This window comes from Palaemon carinicauda, chromosome 25 (assembly GCF_036898095.1).
Source record: "Palaemon carinicauda isolate YSFRI2023 chromosome 25, ASM3689809v2, whole genome shotgun sequence".
In the NCBI taxonomy this organism is placed as follows: Eukaryota; Metazoa; Arthropoda; class Malacostraca; order Decapoda; family Palaemonidae; genus Palaemon; species Palaemon carinicauda.
In genome coordinates this window covers 21857593-21878162 of record NC_090749.1, presented here as the reverse complement: position 1 = coordinate 21878162, position 20570 = coordinate 21857593, and the positions used below count along the sequence as shown (strand labels likewise).

The following is a 20570-nucleotide window of genomic DNA, read 5'->3' as shown; positions in this document are numbered from 1 at the left end:
CCGGCTTAAAGTTGAGGCAAGGTGTTGGCCAAGCCGGTACAGTGTTAGAAACTCAATGTTGCCAAGCAAGCATACAAACACCACCAGTCATAGTTACCAATTCACACCACATTCACCCCCACTGAGAAGAAGAATATACAGTACAGTACACATTCACATCATAACAAAACATGATTTCACTCAGATTTCACAGCAATTGCAATAATTATTCTTACATAGCATTTGCATTACAAAGCTCACCTTATTGGCACTACAAATTTCATATTCACATTCCAAACTCATGAGTACTTATTTTATTCGATAACTGGGGTCATCTCACTTACATAAAAAATACATTGGTAAAAATGGGCCTTATAACTACTATGTCATAACGAACACATTAACATAAGGACTCTTACTACCCATACTACCACTCATCTAGGACAAAATCTGAGAGATAGCCAGGAGAGCGCCTAGTGAGACTTGTGCGTTGGGGCGCCTCGGAGGTTGGCGTTTCTGCAGGTGTTCCTTTTGACAGTGCCTTTCCTGGGGTGGGCGGTTCTGTGGTTTGTTGCGGTTCAGTTGCAAGCTCCCTCCCCTGGACTTGTTCTGTATCCACTCGACATCTTTCCGTTCTCTGCTGGGGTCTCCAGGTGGGAAAGGGGGTTCCTTGATTGATGGGACTCTTACCATTTTCTCGCGTGTTGAAGATGTGACGCCTCCTTTATCATGTTAGGTGTTTGGACTGAATATTTTAGCTGCAGGAGCCAGGTGACGAGTTGACACAGGGGATTCCTTGCCGTCTTGGTGCGTAACACGAACCCATTGTAGGTTGACAAGCAGGAGTCTAACTTCCTCGACCTCTGGTTCGTACTTGGATTTCCTAACTGTTTTCTTTAGAAGAGCTTGCTCATTTTCTGTTATCCACGATGGAGCCGCCTACCCGTATGTTGCTTTCCTGGGGTGCAGGAACATGCGCTCATGCGATGTTTAGTTCATAGCGACGTACAGAAGGAACCTCATGCTGTGTAATGCTTGATCCAGGACAGCCTCCCACATTTCTATAGGGAGGGAGAGAGAAGCAAGAGCTAGCCTTACGGTGCGCCACAAAGTTCCATTAGCTCTCTTGATCTGGCCATTGCCACGGGGGTTAAATCCAGACAAGTAGCTTGTAGCCACTCCATGGTAATGAAGGAACTTTTGGTACTCTGACGACCCGAAAGCAGGTCCCTTGTCTGAATGAATGTAATGGGGCAGGCCCCAAACTGAAAAGAGAGTAGACAAACATTTAATGGTGGTACTCGCTGAGGTATCTTCTGTTGCAAAGGCGAACGGAAATCTGCTATACTCGTTGCTTATGTTGAAAATGTACCTGTTCTTTGTGGTGGACGGCATCAGACCTTTGAAGTCGATAGCCAGACGCGTTAATGGCCTGGTAGCTTTTATCAATGTTCTTGGCTCTTTGGAGAACTCAGGTTTGATCTTATCACAGGTTTGACATTTACGTATGACAGTTCGAGCTTCTTCAATGGTAAAGGGTAAGTTTCTCTGTCTTATGAGGTGGGTCATCTTTCTGATTCCTGGATGACACAGGTACTCGTGAAGCAGAGTCAGATTGTCTCTTTGAGTGCAGTTAAGTGAAGCCACACATCCCGAGGCATGAGAAAAAGCGTCTGCTACTTGGTTCTTTGATCCAAGTCTGTATGTGATGTCGAAGTTGAAACAACTCAGTTCCAGCCTCCACCGCATTATTTTTTCATTCTTGATTTTGCCATGGTTCTTGGTGTCAAACATGAAACGTACCAATTGCTGATCAATTATGAGTCTAAATTTACGTCCTAGCAGAAAGTGTTGCCATTTCTAGATGGCTTCTTGGATAGCACATGCTTCGCATTCCACTGCCGATTGTCGTTTCTCCAATTCTGAGAGCCAACGAGAAAAGAAGGCCACCGGTTTTCCTTCTTGTGTCAATGAGGCTGCAACAGCGTCAGCAGAGGCATCTGTTTCGGCTACAAAGATAGCTTTGTCATCTATAGCAGCAAGTGAAGCTCGAGATATTTCAGTTTTTAATTCGTCGAGTGCTTGTTCTGCGAATTTGGCCATCAGGAAAGTTTTCACTTCGACTAACAGTCGAATTTTCTGTGAGAAGTTCGGTACCCACTTCGCATAGTGGGATAAGAGTCCTAACGTTCTTTTGAGACTAGGGGTACTGTCAGGAGGGTTTATCTCCAGCAACGGACGCATTCTCTCCAGGTCAGGTAGGACTTGGTGATCATTCACTACATGGCCCAAAATTGAGATTGATGTTTGAGCATAAACACTTTTATTGTCATTTATGGTAATTCCATACTTCAATGCAGTTTCTTGAAAGCATTTCAGATTTCTGTTGCGTTCTTCACGTGTGTGACCGCAGACCGTGATGTCATCTATGTAGGCGAACATACCCTCTAGTTGCTCCTTACCAATAATTTCGTCGTGAACTTGCTGAAAGCAGGTAGCCCCGTTGATTACTCCAAAAGGCAAACGCGTGAATTCAAACAGCCTTACATCTGCTTCAAACGCCGTGAATTTCCGATCAGCCATGTTCAATGATATTTGATGATATGCTACCTTCAAGTCTATGGAGCTGAAGTAGCAGTAAGTAGAAATTTTCTCAATCATCTCGGTGATCCCTGGAACAGGATAATCAATTAGGTTGGTGAATCTGTTTATGGTTTGAGAGTAATCTATGACTAATCTTTTCTTATCACACTGATCGACAACTACTACTTGAGCTCTCAACGAACTGCGACTCAGTGTGATGATGCCCGTCTCTAGCAGCCTTTTTACTTTTTTGTTGATGAACTCGTAGTCCTCTTTGGAATAACTTCTGGATTTCACCTGTATCAGGTGACAGTCGACTGTCAGATTGTCGAAGATGGCTGGCGGTTCAATTTGAGCCACAATCAGAGCACAAGGTTACTGGATGCTTAGCTCTAAAGGCGGTAGCGTCCCACCAAAGTCTACGCTGACTTGCTTGTGTAACTGTAGGAAGTCATGTCCCAAAACGACTGGAGCCATGCCATCATCCATCAAGTGCAGACAGAACTCAGGGTATACTCTTCCACTTAAGGTTAAATCGTAATTGCAACACTTGTTAAGTTTCATTGTCTGTTTAGCATTAGCCATGGTTATGCTGCAGGCTGAAGAACGAGTCACTAAGTTCATAGCCCTAGCTACTTTGTCATCTATAAAGCTTTTAAATTCCCCACTGTCGACCAGCCTGTCCAAGGCCTAGCCTCTATTCAGTTCTACAGGTAGGACAGTTCTCTAAACACTTCGTAGTGCAGGAGAAGCTGCAGCCACAGTGGCCCCTGTTATGGAAGCAGGGATGGACTGTGGGAGGTTGTGTGGGACTATTCCAGCTACAAGATTAGAGTTAGTTGATTCACCATTATTGTTCCATTGTTTTCTTTGTTACTTGCAGACACGAGCATAATGACCTACTTTCTGAAAGTTGGAACATAAGGCTTTCTTGGCTGGGCAGTGGGCTCTGGGATTTAGGGATCCTCCACAAAAGAAGCACCTCTGACCGCTGACGGCGGCAGCACACTCGCTTGGATTCTGGGAGTCACTCATTTCGATCAGAAAACTGTTGGGATCCATTTCGGGTTTTGCCTGTTCATCTATTAATGCTGCCACTGTGGTATTGATTTCACTTGCGTAAGACGCCGAATACAGTAGAGCCATTTCCAGTGCACGGGCTTGTTTCACAGCTGGGGATAAGTCCAAGGATAAGTCCTCTAACAGTCTCTGTCGGATTGCATTAGATGCCATACCCGTGATGTATGAATCTCTGATGGCCAGTTCTTCAGCCTGAGCGGCTGTACAATCAATGAAGCTACATTCCGAGGCCAGACCTTTGAGGCTATCCAAAAAAGTATCTAGAGTCTCGCCACTCTGTTGCTTGCAGGTGGCTATTTTGTATATGGCAAACACCTCACTTTTTTGTTTCACAAATCTAGCCTTCAACAAGCTTATGGCAGTGGCATATGTGGTGGCACTTTTAATTATCTTAAACAGTTTACAAGATACATGAGCACGAATCAAGGCCAACTTATCTTGATTTAAGTCCAGGTTGATGGCCGCACAGAACGCCTCAAAGTTATCATGCCACATAACCGATTTGTCCTCCACATCGGCTAATTCTGGGTCCTCGTCAATCGGGCTGGGCCTCAGAAACTTGTGCATGGTGAATATTAAGCCGAATAAATTATGGAATACCAAACACAGTTGCTGGAACGTTGGCTTTATTCGGCTTAAAGTAGTGGCAAGGTGTTGGCCAAGCCGGTACAGTGTTAGAGACTCAATGTTGTCAAGCAAGCATACAAACACCAGTAGTCACTATTACCAATTCTCACCAGACTGGCATGAAAAATTGAATACATATAAAAAAATAACTAGCCTTCCTTGGCTGTTAAAGTCAACAGAAAGGTATGTATTTACAAGCTTAAATTAATGAGGTAAGTAAATTAATAAGTTGCTTAAACACAAATCAGTCAGTTTAAACATCCAATGTCGCATTACCGTTTGGAACAGAAAGAAACACGTTGACCCCTTTTACTAACCATTGGTATTTTGCAGAGGTAAAACGCATATACTAGAGCTCAAGAACCCCTTCAGGATAGAACTTTTTGGCTAAAAATGCTTGGTTATAGATTTGCCTTTTTTCGTTAAAGGATACCACAAATATTACGTACTATTACATCTTTTTGCCTATCAAAGTAGGTACTTAATCATTCTCAAAAATAGCCGGTGTACGAGTTTTATGGACATGACCAAATGCTACGAATGGATTTACAAAGATTCAAATTTCATGATTCCACAAGTCAATGGTGTCTGATCTAGTTCGAAGGACAACTAAAATTTAGAATTTGAATTAATGAGTAGGAAACGATTCCAGGAAAACCTCCAAGCTCCCATTTCCGAATTCCTGGCTTGGAGAAGTAGAGCGCCAACACTCTCTCATTCAACAAACCTGAGAGATGTAAAAACACTGTTTGCTAACCATACACTCGTTTCTTAGAGACAAAGTTATATTCATTTACATCTTGAAGGGCAGCATTGGGATAAGTTTATATTTATTAATAAATAAGTTCATATTAGAGCTGTTAATATAGATATCTTTAACCGACAAGAGTTAAGTGATTCCTTTTGCAATGATGTAAGTCAAAATAAGAGGCATTAATTTTCCCCCTGGAGTCAACTTGAAGATTTCAAGGCACTGAGAGGAAAGAAAAGAGATTTAGTATAAAACATATTGCAAACAACAAAAGAGATAATTTACACTTATTACTAATAGTGAAGCCGATTTGTAATAACTGACTACATCGATGTAGGCGAGAAGTTTCATTCAAAAAGAATCTTAATAAGGATTTTCTTATACTTCAAAGTAGATATTATTCCTTACAAGTAGATCAATTGGAGACGCATCATACACTGAAGGAAGGAACCCAATTGTTTCCACGACCCTAAATTACGGTTCTCTTTAGGATAAGTAATAAATCACAAAGGATTTCGCAATATGGAGGAGGTTTCGGAAGCTATCATCAAGAGATGATCAATCAACCGTGTCCGACTGATTCAGGTATATAAATATCTAGGTAGGCTACACACAGTGTTGCCATTTCAGGATGATGTAATAAGTTGCAAGCTCAATACTTTAATTTTCCTCTTTGATAGAATTTCTTTGAACTATTGTTTTGCTACTTTGTGAATCTTATTTTGACTTACATCATTGCAAAAGGGATCACTTAATTCTTGTCGGATAGATATATTTATGGTAACAGCTCTAATGTGAGCTTATTTCATAATAGATATAAACTTATTTCAATGCTGCCTTTCAAGTTATAAATCGAATTAAAACTTTATCTCTAAGAAACGTGTGTATGTTTAGCAAACAGTGTTTGTTGCATCTCTCAGGTTTGTTGAATGTGAGAGTGTTGGCGCTCTACTTCTCCGAGCCAGGAATTCGGAAATGGGAGCTTGGAGGTTTTCCTGGAATCATTTCCTACTCATTAATTCAAATTCTAAATTTTAGTTGTCCTTCGAACTAGATCAGACACCATTGACTTGTGGAATCATGAAATTTTGAATCTTTATAAATTCATTCGTAGCATTTAGTCAAGTCGTCCATAAAACTCTTACACTGGCCATTTTGAAGAATAATTAAGTCCCTACTTTTATAGGCAAAGAGATGTATTAGGACGTAATATTTGTGGTATCCTATAACAAACAAAGGCAATTTTATAACCAAGCATTTTTAGCCAGGAAATCTTACCCTGAAGGTGTTCTTGAGCTCTGGTATGTGCGTTTTAGCTATGAAAAATACCAATGATTAGTAACAGAGGTCGCTGTGTTTCTTTCTGTTCCAAATGGTAATGCAGCATTGGATGCTTAAACTGACTGATTTGTGTTTAAGTAACTCCTTAATTTGATTACCTCATTAATTTTAGCTTGTAATTACATTTCTGTACCTATTTATAGGTGTGATTACCTAGAATTGTTAACTGTAACAAGCAATGAATGCCACCTAATTCTTTTGTATGTATTTAATTTTCCATGCTAGACCGTAAGATTTTCTTTGGAATCGGAACTTACGGATAAAACAAAATAGCAAACAGAACCAGTTGCTGTGCATAATATCTCTCCCTCTCTCTCTCTCTCTCTCTCTCTCTCTCTCTCTCTCTCTCTCTCTCTCTCTCTCTCTCTCTCTCTCTCTCTCTCTCTCTCTCTCTCAATCTAACTGAATTGCCAATGTGAATGATGAAGAAAATAATCTATAATTACTATAGTTTTCCACAATTTGCTATCTTTTCTTTCTCCCTCTAAATCTAATATTAAAAATTTGTCAGATAATTTTCGTAAATATAACTGTTTTTATGAAATCTTACAACAGAATAGAAGAGCAGATCTTCCTGTTTCCCCTTAAACATAATTACAAAAGGTTCAGAGGTCATTATAGGATAAGAAGGATTAAACATGCAACTTTTATTAACATATAAACTTATATAAATGGATGATATAGAATTAGATTTCATTTAGTCCCCTTCAAAAGCCAGGACAGAAACGAAAGAAAACTGTGTTGCGAGTCCTTCTATTTTCTGCAAAATCTATAGAAATTTACATAAATTAATCTTCATTATAGTTAACGAAAGTAAAGTTTTCACGTTTGTATTCTAACTTTCAGTTTCTTTACTTATTGAAATACTGATGGAGCAGAAAAGGCTTCCTCCAATCTCAGTGAACGGTTAATATAAAAAGATATTTTATCATCATAATGACATGTTTTCGAATATATTGGGCTATTTAACGTTTTAAGAATATTGTTTTGTGTTTTTAATTATTTTTATTAAATTTAAATAAAAATCTTCATATCATGTGGAAAATTCGATAAAAATTTACATATATAATTATAGAAAGAGAAATCAGAATTTTAAAAAGAGGCTGATCAAATTGCTTGAATTAGAGGTTACTTGATTTACGGTTGGATGTCTTTAAATCCTTTCTAATGTTAATGAATACCCTCTTGACTGAAGGGTTGACAAAACTTGAATCTCGCGCATTGAGTAAGCCGACGGACATGTTAAATATTTTATCATTCCAGAGTATTTACTCCCAATGTGGCTCTATCTTGCGTAATCTCTGAATGTAAAAACCATCTAGTTTACTCAAAAATAAGAAGCAAATTTTTCCTACCATTCTTCTGTTCTTCAACACAATGTAGAATGTTTTATATATACTATTTTATCAAATAGTAACTTTATGCATTGTAATTGTAAACTAAAGGCTTAATATATCAATATACTGACAAATTATATAGAAAATAAACGTATTTCAATGGAGTAATTTAAAACCGTGCTAGAATGATCACTTAACATACAAGTATCATTTGAACCTTAAAATTTTGTTATGTAAAATAAATTTTAATCAATGCTAACCGGAAAAAAATATGAATTATTATAGAAAATATGTAAAGATGTCTGTGATTTCTCTAATCACTTGTGAACGAATTAAGGTTTCATTGTATATTATTCCATACTAATGTAACCTAGGGAAAAACTACTGTTTCTTATAGAAAAAATTACGCTCTCTTCGAAAAGGACACTCGTTCCCGTCGCAAATTAATAGTTTCAGAAATAAATATACATCTATATCCTCCAATAATGGGGGACCCCCGGTGGGAACTCGGGGTTTTGGGTGGGGAAAACATACTGGGGAATCGATATATAAACGTAAAACAAGCCTTTTCTTCTCTATACATTACCTTCTTGAAATTATAATAACTGGAGGAAAATACAAAACAGTATATCTGGATAAACTTTGGAGGCGCCGTTACAAAGATTGTGTCATGAAAAAATACAGTAACCAGTGCTGCCAACGTTGATGTAGATCAAATGTTATTTTGTGACCTGTCATACTACTAGGCTAGGTTAGGTGGGTTTGTTAGGTTCTGTGCCCTTTTTGTATATTTTATATATTGAGTAAAACTTATATGGAGAAGTTATTTACATTATGGAAATATCTATCATTACTATCTTTAGTAATGTCAACGTGCCGTTAGTAACTCTGTGTACCATACGTCAACGTTGGTAACACTGTGTATTATTGGTAACGTTGCTAATGTTATCGTTCGTTTGTAAGAGAAGTGACACCGTGCAACTCAAAGTTATCCGAATTGGTTGATCTGTTTGTTTCCCATTGAAATGAACATCAAATTCGCTTAATTCACGTTATTTACTATAGAAAAACAATTATATTTCGTTTCCCCAGTATGTTTTCCCCACCCAAAACCCCGAGTTCCCACTGGGGGTCCCCCATTATCGTAGGATATAGATGTATATATATTTCTGAAACTATTCATTTGCAACGGAAACGAGTGTCATTTTTGAAGAGATCGTAATTTTTTTCTGTAAGAAACAGTAGTTTTTCTCCTAGGTTACATTAGCATGGAATAATATACAAAATTACCCGAATTAAATCTCGAAGGTATTTTCAAAAACTTGTCTAGTGAGATATGAAACAGAAGAATATTCATCTTTTAGCTAATTCATGAATGAAAACACCTCTACAATTTCTCTTTTCACATTTGAATAAAATCAATCATCTATAATTTTATCTAAATTATTTTATCTGCAATTTTCCTCTTGATGGTTTATGAATGATAAAAATTTAAATATCTTGTTTCGTACTGTAGGTTTTTAGATCGAAATCTGACAAAAAAAAAATAAATAAAAACTATTTATTTTTCATTTGTCTGGGTCACCAATACTAGGTTGGCTTCCTGTGAGCAATCAGACAAAATTCTCCCACCATCACCAATCCACATTGGCTAGCGTGGTGATGAAAACTGTCCACAACCCAGACATGAATAAGGGCGTGTCTGAGGCCTTTGACCAGCAGTGCAGTAGAAACGGCTGTATTATATATATATATATATATATATATATATATATATATATATATATATATATATATATATATATATATATATATATATATATATATATATATATATATATATATATATATATATATATATATATATATATCCAACAGTGTGTCTTTAGAATTAAAGTTTAGTGAAAGATTGATAAACGAAATCAGACAATGGCTATGTTAAGTAAAATTTAGAAATGAAATCGCCCTGAAATAACATGTAAAAATCAGACTATATACCAGTTTAGTGAGATCGGTGTTACTTTATGGATGTGAGTCATGGTATGAAAATGAAACAATTTCCAAGAGATTCAGTAGATTTGAGAACAAAGCCTCAGAAGGATATAGGGAGTTAAATGGAAGGACAGGATTAGAAACAAAACTATAAGAGAGATTACCCAAGTGCCATATGTGGATAAGATAATGGTGAGGGGTAGATGGAGATGGTTTGGGCATGCTCTTTGCACTCCCAAGAGAGATTAGTTCACCAAACTTTCAACTGGGCTCCACAAGGTACTAGAAGAGTTGGAAGACCCAAACCTACATGGCTGAAGACCATGAAGCGTGAAGTAGGAGACGATGAATGGAGAAGTAGGCCTATTGATTTAAAAGTTCAAGATATAGACGACTGGTGAAATCTAACTGAGGCCCTTTTCGTCAATAGGTGTGGGAGGAGGTAATGATGAGGATATATACATATAGGCTATACACACACACACAAACACACACATATATATATATATATATATATATATATATATATATATATATATATATATATATATATATATATATATATTTTTCCTTGTTTCGTTTCCTCACTGGACTATTTTCCCTGTTTGGACCCCTGTGCTTATAGCACCCTGCTTTTCCAACTGGGGCTGTAGCTTGGCAAGTAATAATAATAATAAAAATAATAATAATAAAAGAAATGACAAATGATATATATATATATATATATATATATATATATATATATATATATATATATATATATATATATATATATATATATATATATATATATATATGTCTCCTGGAGCAAATATCCCTAAATAATCTCACAGGGATATCGCATCATATCAGAGGACGTATTCTTGACACGTCACATAGCTATCTTCACCTCGAACAGTATTAACTCGTCGAGGTGGTATAGTGATAAGAATCTGAAACGAGAATGAAAAGAGAGCTGCTCATAAGGCATCTCTCCCATTCCATTTCCAGTGTGTATCTGATGAAGGCGGTAGCGCCCTCTTTATTCCTTGTAGCGATACACGAGGTGTTACAAATACTGTACTATAGGGAGGGGTCAACAGGCCCTTTTACAATAAAAGGAAGGGCAGGTCCATCAGGACAACATGGCTACCTCACCCAAAAATAGATTTTTTGCTTCGCTCAAAATCCGTTTTTTGGGCTCAGGCCATGTCGTCCTGATGGAAGTTTACCAGAGCATTACTGTATCTGTGGAATCTCAATCAGTGCCGTACTCTCAAGAAAGTATCTTCCTGGTCCCTCTAGACATAGAGACCTATGATGTTACCGTCATACATCATTCCATCTAGGCATGAAGTATGTTAGTGCTTCCTGCCCCCTACAGGGAAGAGTCGTACTAGACTCTGGAAAAAGTCTCGAGGAGTACATAAAAATTTATGGATGACAAAATGACAAGCTTGTGTACTGGTCTCGCCCTATACAATATAAAGCAAAGTTTGTATAAGCGTCACCAATTTCAGTATGAATTTGTGACACCTTACCCAATGTGACTACTCTTATCAACTATTGGATAATGGTTGTATCCGCATAAGAACAAATTTGGCCTCTTTGCCACCAACCCGTTGGGGTACCCCGTCAACCCTTCCAAGGAAGGGTTAGAGTGAGTGAACTTTTGGTTGAATCAGGGAACAGTCTTGAAAGACATATCATGATAAAAATATCCATATTTTAATCTTAATGCTCAGTACATTTCTAACAAAATGAGTGTTTGAGAATGAGACTATGAACTAGTTTATTAAAATTTAATAAACGTACATATCAGATCAACATTTATAAAATTTATAAAATGTGGATGATATGCGTTAAAGCATAAAGAAAAACCGTCAACAGGAAATATTGTTTCATCTACTAGGAAACAGATTTGCCACTTCAATTGAATTATTAATAATAATGATATAGTCTGTATACTGTTTATATACATTAGCGTAAAAAACGTTTGGCACAAGTGTCCGTAATATGCTATAGAATACCGACGTAAATGGAACAGTTCGTAAGGACACTTTCGTGGCCTATTGCACAGCGTGTAGTAACAGATAGTGACTTCATGCGCACCCTCTTAATTAATCGTCCCAAATTAATTACACTGTTCCTCGCAGACTTAAAACTGAAGGTTAAAGAATTCTACCTGCTGCTACCACAGATCTCATAAGTTGCTCCACTTGCTTTGCATAGTGCATAAAGAAAGCCTTGGATGCCTACCAGCCGGTGTGCAAACAAGGATGTTCAAAGTCCATATAATTAAAGAAATTTTATGGAAGAGGCAACTTTCCTCGGATCATGACTAACGGGTGTACTGTCTGGATCCGTTCTGTGGATAACACGGGTGATTTTCGCCCTTAGTTATAGATAACTATGAACCCAGGGTTTCTCTTCTGAACAGCTGTTCTCCCATAAAGTCTGAAGTTCTATGAAGATAGATCTTTAGGCACTCCGCTGGACATAGAGATGCATCTTCCTTCAGAGGGCAGATTCTCTAGGGACCCCACCTGTTGGTGGGTACCTTGTTCCTGGTAAGAAACGTTAGGTCTGGAAATAGATTCAGTTCTTCCACCAAGAACTGGACGTGGCCTTCCTCTTTAGAGAGATCCACTATTTCACTAACTCTGGCCCCCAAAGCGAGTACAAACAGAAATATGACTTAAATTCAAAACCTTCTAAGCACATTCCTCATTGTTCATTATTTATTTACAATGAGGAAACATATCTAATGACCAAGCAAGGAGTCTTTGGAAGCGTTGAAGGGCTAGTTCATTAAGAACGTCGTTAGAAAGGTCGACCTGTAATGCATATGGTATCTGACTTGTCAAGGCAGGCTTGAACAATAGAATTGTGTTGGCTGCTAAACCTTGCTCATGAATATGAATGAAGAATGATAAATAGGAATCAGTCGGGATTTCTTTTGGTTTCTTCGCCTTGACAAAGAATATCTATTTCTTCCCTGAAGCCTCACAATGTCTTCTGGTTTCCTCCAAAAGTCTAAACTGACTTTTAAACACCGAATATTTTTCTCATCGTTAAGGAGAGAAAATCGTGAAATGTAGGTTCCGTGTTTTCTGTGATGGAGTGAAGACAGTTGACTTCTGTACTCGCTGAGACAGGGATGGATCCGCTAGCGGTACGAATTTTAGTCGTAGTTCCAATGCCAGAGGGAACCATACGCTATTTGGCCACTTGTAGGCCACTATTGCTGCTTTCCCTTTGAAGGATCTCAGCTTATCGAGCGCCTTCAAAAGGAGGTTGCGTGGAGGGAACAGATAGATGACCATCTGTTCCAGCATCTACTGCCTCCGCTAACGGATCCTCGTAAGGGGACAAGTAACGATCTATTTTCTTGTTGTCTTTCATTGCAAAGAGGTCTATCTGCAGCTCCGGGACTTGACTCGAGATGAAGGAGAACGATCCTGCGTCAAGGGACCATTCTTACTCTATAAGTGTAAACGTAGATAGAGCGTTCGCTGTCACATTGCGGAACCCTTGAATGTGAACTGTTCACAGGTGCCATTTCTTCCTTTCCGCCAAACAGAATTTGGCCACCATCACTTGGTTGATTTGAGGTGATCTCGACTCTTGTTGATTCAGGCATCTCACTACCACCCCGCTGTCTAGAACCAGTCTTATGTGGGTCGAGTAGCGAGGAGAAACTTTCTTCAGTGTCAGAAGTACTGCCATGGCTTCTAGAAATTTGATGTGAAATGACTTGAATAGATTGGACCAAGCTCCTTGGACTCTCATGTGATGAGAGTGGCCTCCCCAGCCTTCCTTTGAAGCGTCTGTGTGGATAGTTACTGACGGGGGAGTAGGTTGAAGAAGTATTGATTTCTTCAATTGCTTGGCATTGGACCACATCTTGAGAAGCGTTCGCAGTCGAGTCGCTAGTGGTCTTATTAGGTCTCTTCGCGCGTTTGATGCGTATTTTCTCCAGACTCCTCTTGTGTCCTTGAGCTGTGCTCTTAACGCTGGATTTGTTATTGAAGCAAATTGTAGAGAGCCCAGCACTCTCTCCTGTTCGCGTCTTGATATCCGTTTGGATTTCAATAGTCTCTTGACAGATCCTGCTATTTCTTTCCTCTTCTTACTAGGAATGGAAAGCCGATGTGACTCCAAATCCCAGTGGATTCCCAACCACTGAAATTTTTGAGCTGGAGAAAGACGAGACTTTTTGATGTTGATCTTGAATCCCAGATGTTCCAGGAACTGGATCACTATCTTAGAAGCTTGCATGCATTCTGTCCTGGATGCTGCCCACACTAGCCAGTCATCCAAGTAAGCTGCTACTACTACTTGGACCCCCTTTAGGCGTAATTGATGGACGGCTGCGTTCGCGAGCTTCGTGAAAATCCTTGGGGCTATGTTTAGCCCGAAAGGCATAGCTCTGAAGGCGTAAAGTTTTCTATGTAACTTGAAGCCTAGGTAGAAGGAGAGGTGACGATTAATTGGAACGTGCCAATAAGCGTCAGACAAGTCTATAGAAACAGTATATGCCCTTCTGGGCAGTAGGGTCCTTATGTGCTGAACTGTGAGCATTCTGAACTTGTAGTTCACTATGAACTTGTTGAGTGGCGACAAGTCTAGAATAACTATGAGTTTTTCTGAGTCCTTCTTTGGAACACAAAACAGCCTTTCTTGGAATTTTATGGACTCAACTTTCCGGATTACTCTTTTGTGTAAGAGTTCTCGGGCGTATTCTTCCAGAATGGGGGATGAGTGTTGGAAGAATTGAGGAAATTGAGGTGGAGGACTGCTCCAGCTCCAACCTAGTCCATTTTTAATTAGGCTGTGGGCCCCGGGATTGAAGGTCCAGCGATCCCTAAATAGCTCTAGTGTCCCTCTTACTGGAAGTATCTTACTTCTGCTGTTGTGGACCTGAGGCCTTGCCTCCTTGACCGCGTCCTCCCCTGTATCCCCTTCCTCTTGAAGAGCATCTAGAAGAACTGCTGGCTGTTCCTCTAGCTCTCGAACTAAAGGAAGAAGTCTGCCTTTCGAAGGCTGGGTTAAAAACTGGCGACTGTGTCACCACTTGTTGAGGTACCACCTGGTACGTGGTTGGAGGTTGTGCCACTATCTGAGGCACTGTGGTTACAGGAAGTTGTTGTTGCTGCTGTCGGTAGGGTTTAGCCGGCTGAGAGGATGGACTAGGCCTTTTTGTCTTCCCCTTGGGTTGGGGACCCTCAACCGGAGAAGATTTTCTCTTGAGATCTAAGCCCCACTTTTTGAGAAGGTTCCTATTCTCTTTGGCAGCCTTGTCTACTACCTCTTTAACCACTTCATTGAGAAAGAGGTCTGTAATCGCCATAACAGCGAATGTAGAATAAGTATATGTGTGAAATAAATAATATAGCTATACGGAAGAAAGGGAACTAGAATAAAGACATAAAGGCTAGCGAGAGAAAATATGCTTACTATGGAAGCGCTCCTCCCGGGCGCATTAACCTTTAGCCTTAACACATGTCGAACACCACCATAGGAAAGGAATCAAGCCATTGATGTGCGGAGCATAAACATATCTCCATCGTGAATGTATAACGTAGTTGTGAACTAGAATTTGCAGAGAATACACACTGTAGAGCAATCTCTAAAACTACCACGATATCGCATCGTGTAAGTATAATATTGTACACAATTATGTAATATGTTAATATTTTAACAACTGTAAGTTAGAGGAGGCTATAACGATCAACATACAAATCATTGTGTTATTCATTGTCTGACACATGGATTTTAGATCAATAACATGTCAATTTGTAATGATACTAACTCGTATATTGTCTATGTCACCAGGTTTGATCACAACAAATAAATAGTGAATTCAACACTGCGGTATAATTACTTCACCATTAGTCGCTAAAGAAAGAGGCGATTACAATCAAATACGAACGGTTATTGAAGTCACGGGACCTTGGCATCATAATACGGATGGAAATTAAGTTAATGGGAATCACCCCCAAATATGTGGACTGTTCTTACAGAAGTGGATCGTATCTACAAAGGACGTTGCTGAATAGCACCACGCACTTATTTAAGTTACATGTGTGCAGATTATGAATGTGCTAGAAGGGTTTCTATTAATATTTCGTTTGTATAAGTACCTGTTTACTCCCTGTTGACAAGTGACGAGAAATTGAATTAACTTGGAGAACAGATAACCAATATCGTGCATAGATTAAGAAGAAGTAATATTTGAATATTACCGAAGTGTAAGCTTATATGTTTGTAATTACATATGTATAAAAAGGGGTGAGTAAAGTGATATTGAGGTAGGTAATTAAATTGACTCATAAGGGATACATAATGATACGCAATTAATGAAATTTTCAGTGGAGTGATTTGCATTTAAACAATTAAATAGACAGGTAAAAGATAGATAAATTTAAGTCAAATAAACGCAAATATAGAAGGTATGATGAGATAAGAATTTTAGCAGGATTGTGTTTATTGTTAGAACTTCGAGGGACATGAAGTTCGCTTAAGTAATAAAGGGACAAATAAAAAGTGGAATAAAGAGGTATTGAGAATCTTTAGATACAAATTTAAACAAAAATAAGTGCATGACTTGGTGTAATTTGAGCCACAGCAAGGCTAATTCCATTGTAAACGAATGGTGATGATTGGGTTATTAAGTGCAAACCTAAACAGAACAAGGTGCATAATTTGGTGTAATTTGAGACACAGCAAGGCTGATTTCGTTATAAACGAATGCTGATGATTGGGTTATTAGGTGCAAACTTAAACAAAGCAAGGTGCATAATTTGGTGTAATTTGAGACACAGCAAGGCTGATTTCGTTGTAAACGAATGTTAATGATGGGGTTATTAGGTGCAAACTTAAATAAAACTACTTGCATGGCTTGGCGTAATTTGAGACACAGCAAGGCTAATTCCATTGTTAACGAATGTTGATGATTGGGTTATTAGATGCAAGCTAAAACAAAACCTAAGTGCATGACTTGGTGTAATTTGAGACACAGCAAGGCTAATTCCGTTGTAAACGAATGTTGATGATTGGGTTATTAGATACAAGCTAAAACAAAACTAAGTGCATGACTTGGTGTGATTTGAGCCACAGCAAGTCTGATTCCGTTGTAAACGAAGGTTGATGAATGGATTATTAAATGCAAACAGACACAAAACTCAGTCAGAAGACAATGTAGTTTGAGCCACAGCAAGGCTGCTTTCGTTATTAACAAATGTTGATGATTGAGTTATTGAATGCAGACAGAAATAAAACTAAGTTCATGGCTTGATGTAATTTGAGCCACAGCAAGGATGTTTCCGCTGTAAGCGAATATTGGTGATTGGATTATTAGATGCAAACTTAAGCAAAACTAAGCATGACTTGATCTAATTTGAGCCACAGCAAGGCTGCTTCCGTTGTAAACGAATGTTGGTGATTGGATTATTTGATGCAAACTTAAACAAAACCCAGTGCATAACTTTGTGTAATTTGTGCAACAGCCAGGCTGCTTACATTGTAAATGAATGTCGATAATTAGATTCATAAATGCAAATAGAAACAGAGCTAAATGATAAGCCATAACAAGGCTGCTTCCATTGTAAAGGGAATCAAGAGAAGTAACATCCATTAAGTTAATAAATAAGTAGCCGAGGGACCGACGAACAACATCATTGGTGGACAAGGAAAGACCCGTGACACACATGGCCTCGTTACAGGAAAGCGAGGGACATGGTGTGTGGAAGATGTCCATGAGGGACGGAAAAATAACATCCTTGGTGGACAAGGAAAGACCAATGGCACCCATGGCCTTGTTACAGGACGACGAAGGACATGGAGTGTGGAAAATGTCCTTGAGGGACGGACGAACAGTATCCTTGGTGGACAAGGAAAGATCCAATACATACATGGCCTCGTTACAGGACGGCGAAGGACATGGTGTGTGGAAGACGTCCATGAGGGACGAACAAACAACATCCTTGGTGGACAAGGAAAGAACCATGGCACCCATGGCCCCGTTATAGGACGGCGAAGGTCTTGGTGTGTGGAAAATGTCCATGAGGGACGGACAAACAACATCCTTGGTGGACAAGGAAAGACCAATGGAACCCATGGCCTCGGTGGACAAGGAAAGACCAATGGCACCCATGGCCTCGTTACAGGACAGTGAAGGACATGGTGTGTGGAAAATGTCCATGAGGGACGGACAAACAACATCCTTGGTGGACAAGGAAAGACCAATGGCACCCATGGCCTTGTTATAGGACAGCGAAGGACATGATATGTGGGAAATGTCCATGAGGGACGGTCAAACAATATCCTTGGCGGACAAGGAAAGACAAAAGGCACCCATGGCCTCGTAACAGGACGACAAAGGAAATGGTAAGTGGAAAACGTGGAGAAAGAAAGACCCATGACACCCATGGTCTCGTTACAAGACAGAGAAAGACATGGTGTGTAGAAAATGTCCATAAATGACAGACAAACAACATCTTTTGGGGGGCAAGGAAAGAACCATGGCACCCATGGTGTTGGTATAGGATGGCAAAGGACTTGGCGTGTGTAAGATGTCCTTGAGGGATGAACAAACAACACCCTTCAGGAAAATGGAAAGACGAAATGACGTACTGTACATATGGTCTCATCAAAAGACTATACCAGACATGATAGGCCAACAACGTTCTCGATTGACAAACAAGTAGTATCCTCTAAAGAAAGGGGAACACGGCATGGCCTACATCAAAACGAGAAGAAGGTATGAAGTTGAGTCTGATACAAACTCTTTAGAATGGGAGAGTGCGACCACCCCTCGAGATGCAGAAGTGTTGTACCTCGACACAGAAGGTTCACAAAACACAAAAGTAAATACTAAACCAACTCCACGGACTCGAGTGAAGATTATCGCCCGAGATACAAAAGAAAGGGTAGCGGGTAATCAGCCGAGCAATCAGCAAGTAACTGATGGAGAAGGATGGAAACGTAAAGTAAACCCAATTCTGAATCTGTAAAGTTCTTTCGATCAGCAAAGGATAAAGACACAAGCAAGTGGCAAGATGTTCGCAAATGGGGAAGAACCGTAGATGATGATAGCGACTCCAGTGACAAATGGATAACCTGCATAAGCCCAGGAAATTGACTTGCAAACAAACACCCAAACATCACCAAGAGGAACAAGCCAAATTGGGAGACCAGACCAACACTAAGACTCCAAGCTCAGAAAAGAACCAAGGTTACCTCGCCAACTCCTAATAGAATTGGAGAGCTTTACCCAATCAAGTTACTCAAGTTCCACAGCGCTAGTGAAGAGGAATGCTGAGCATTTCTCAGCATTTTTAATAAAATCTACGAAGGAAACAACGTTAAGGATGCACACAAATTCAGCACGGAAGTGGCGAGTTTGGGAACATTTATTGTTGAAACAATTTCCTCAACAGAAGGGATGAAACTGTTGAGATGCAAGTCAGACAATTTTGGGGTGTAGACATTCAAGAGGATACAGACAAAAAGGGAAAATACATCGAAGATTACAAGGTTAGGCAAATATGGAATGCATAAGAAAGGCTTGTTAGGACCCACTACCAGTTTCCAATACCTTTTAGGGAGGAAATGCCCAAATGTCCAGACAACCAGATCATGGTATAACGGTATAACTTAAGTCATGTCTACGGCGTAATGAAGAAATGCGATTACAATATGCAAAAGAAATGGCTGGTTGATGAAGAAAGGATACGCAGAACCAGCACATCATTGAATAGCCCCGGTAAAGGATGGTATCTTCCACATCATCCGGTATTTAGTATGAACAAGCCTAATAAAACCAGAGTAGTTTTCGACTGCTCTGCTTCATTCAAGAGCATATCATTGAACAGCCAAGTCATGCAGTGGCTGGATATGATGAAGGATTTACCAGGAATTCTCATAAGATTTAGGGAAGGAAAAGTGGCAATAGCAGCTGACATAGAGGCCATGTGTCATCAAGTGTTTGTAAATCCAACGGACAGAGATGTGCTTCAATTCCTTTGGTGGCCACAAGGAAATCTTGATAAAAACCCCCAGCACTATTGTATGACAGTTCATATATTTGATGTATGGAGCCCAGCACGTACCATCTTTGAATTAAAAGGGACACTTGAAAGAAACTGGAATGATGCAGCAAAAGAAGCAGTTTCTAACTTCTTCATTCATGACCTGCTTCACTCAAGCTGATGAAATTGCTATTAAACTAGCTCATGGATTGCAAATGATTCTAAAAGGGGATGGATTTCGTCGAACTAAATGGATGAGCAATCCCAAATATGTGATCTCCATTTCCCTGCAGAGAGAAATGTAGCTGTTGAAGATGTTGACCTATTTAGGGGAAGGCTACCCATAGACAGGGCACTAGGAGTACTATGGAACCTCGACAGGGATGGGTTGACAGTCCGTACGTCTACCTACAACGATCCTTAAAATGGAAGAAGGATCCTGAGCATAATGAGTTTTGTCTATGACCCCTTGAGCATGTTAGTACCCTTCACAGTAAGAGCAAAGATAATCTTTCAAAACGATGTATGCTGAAAGGTTGGATAGGACTAGAATCTCACACCAGAAAAGAACTTAAGATGGGTTACGTGGCTTTTGGAGGTATAAGCCTCAGAAGGACTAGTCATTCCCCACCAATACGCGACAGGAGGCCTCGGTGAGAAGGACGGGATAGAATTACATCATCTCTGTGATGCCTCTCAAGTTGCATATGCCTCAGTGTCTTACACATGAAACACAAACTAGACAAAAATATAGTAGCATGGATTTAGCACGCACAAGTTTAGCACCAATCATGACATTATCCAAAGTACGTCTTGAATTGTGCACAACAGTTTTGGCTACTGAGACAAGTGTCAAGATTAGGAGGG

The 20570-nt window shown here is 39.5% G+C and overlaps 1 protein-coding gene across 1 annotated transcript; it reads left to right on the top strand.

Annotated features, from left to right (window-relative positions):
- Window positions 1-19350: 19350 nt before the first annotated feature.
- On the top strand, window positions 19351-19884 carry LOC137618914 (uncharacterized). The gene has a single exon (XM_068349118.1). The coding sequence runs from the start codon at window positions 19351-19353 to the stop codon at window positions 19882-19884; it is 534 nt and encodes a 177-aa protein (XP_068205219.1).
- Window positions 19885-20570: the final 686 nt, after the last annotated feature.

What these genes read in the sequence shown, in the direction of transcription:
- LOC137618914 (XM_068349118.1), top strand. Translation starts at nt 19,351, where the DNA reads ATGAAGAAATGCGATTACAATATGCAAAAGAAATGGCTGGTTGATGAA.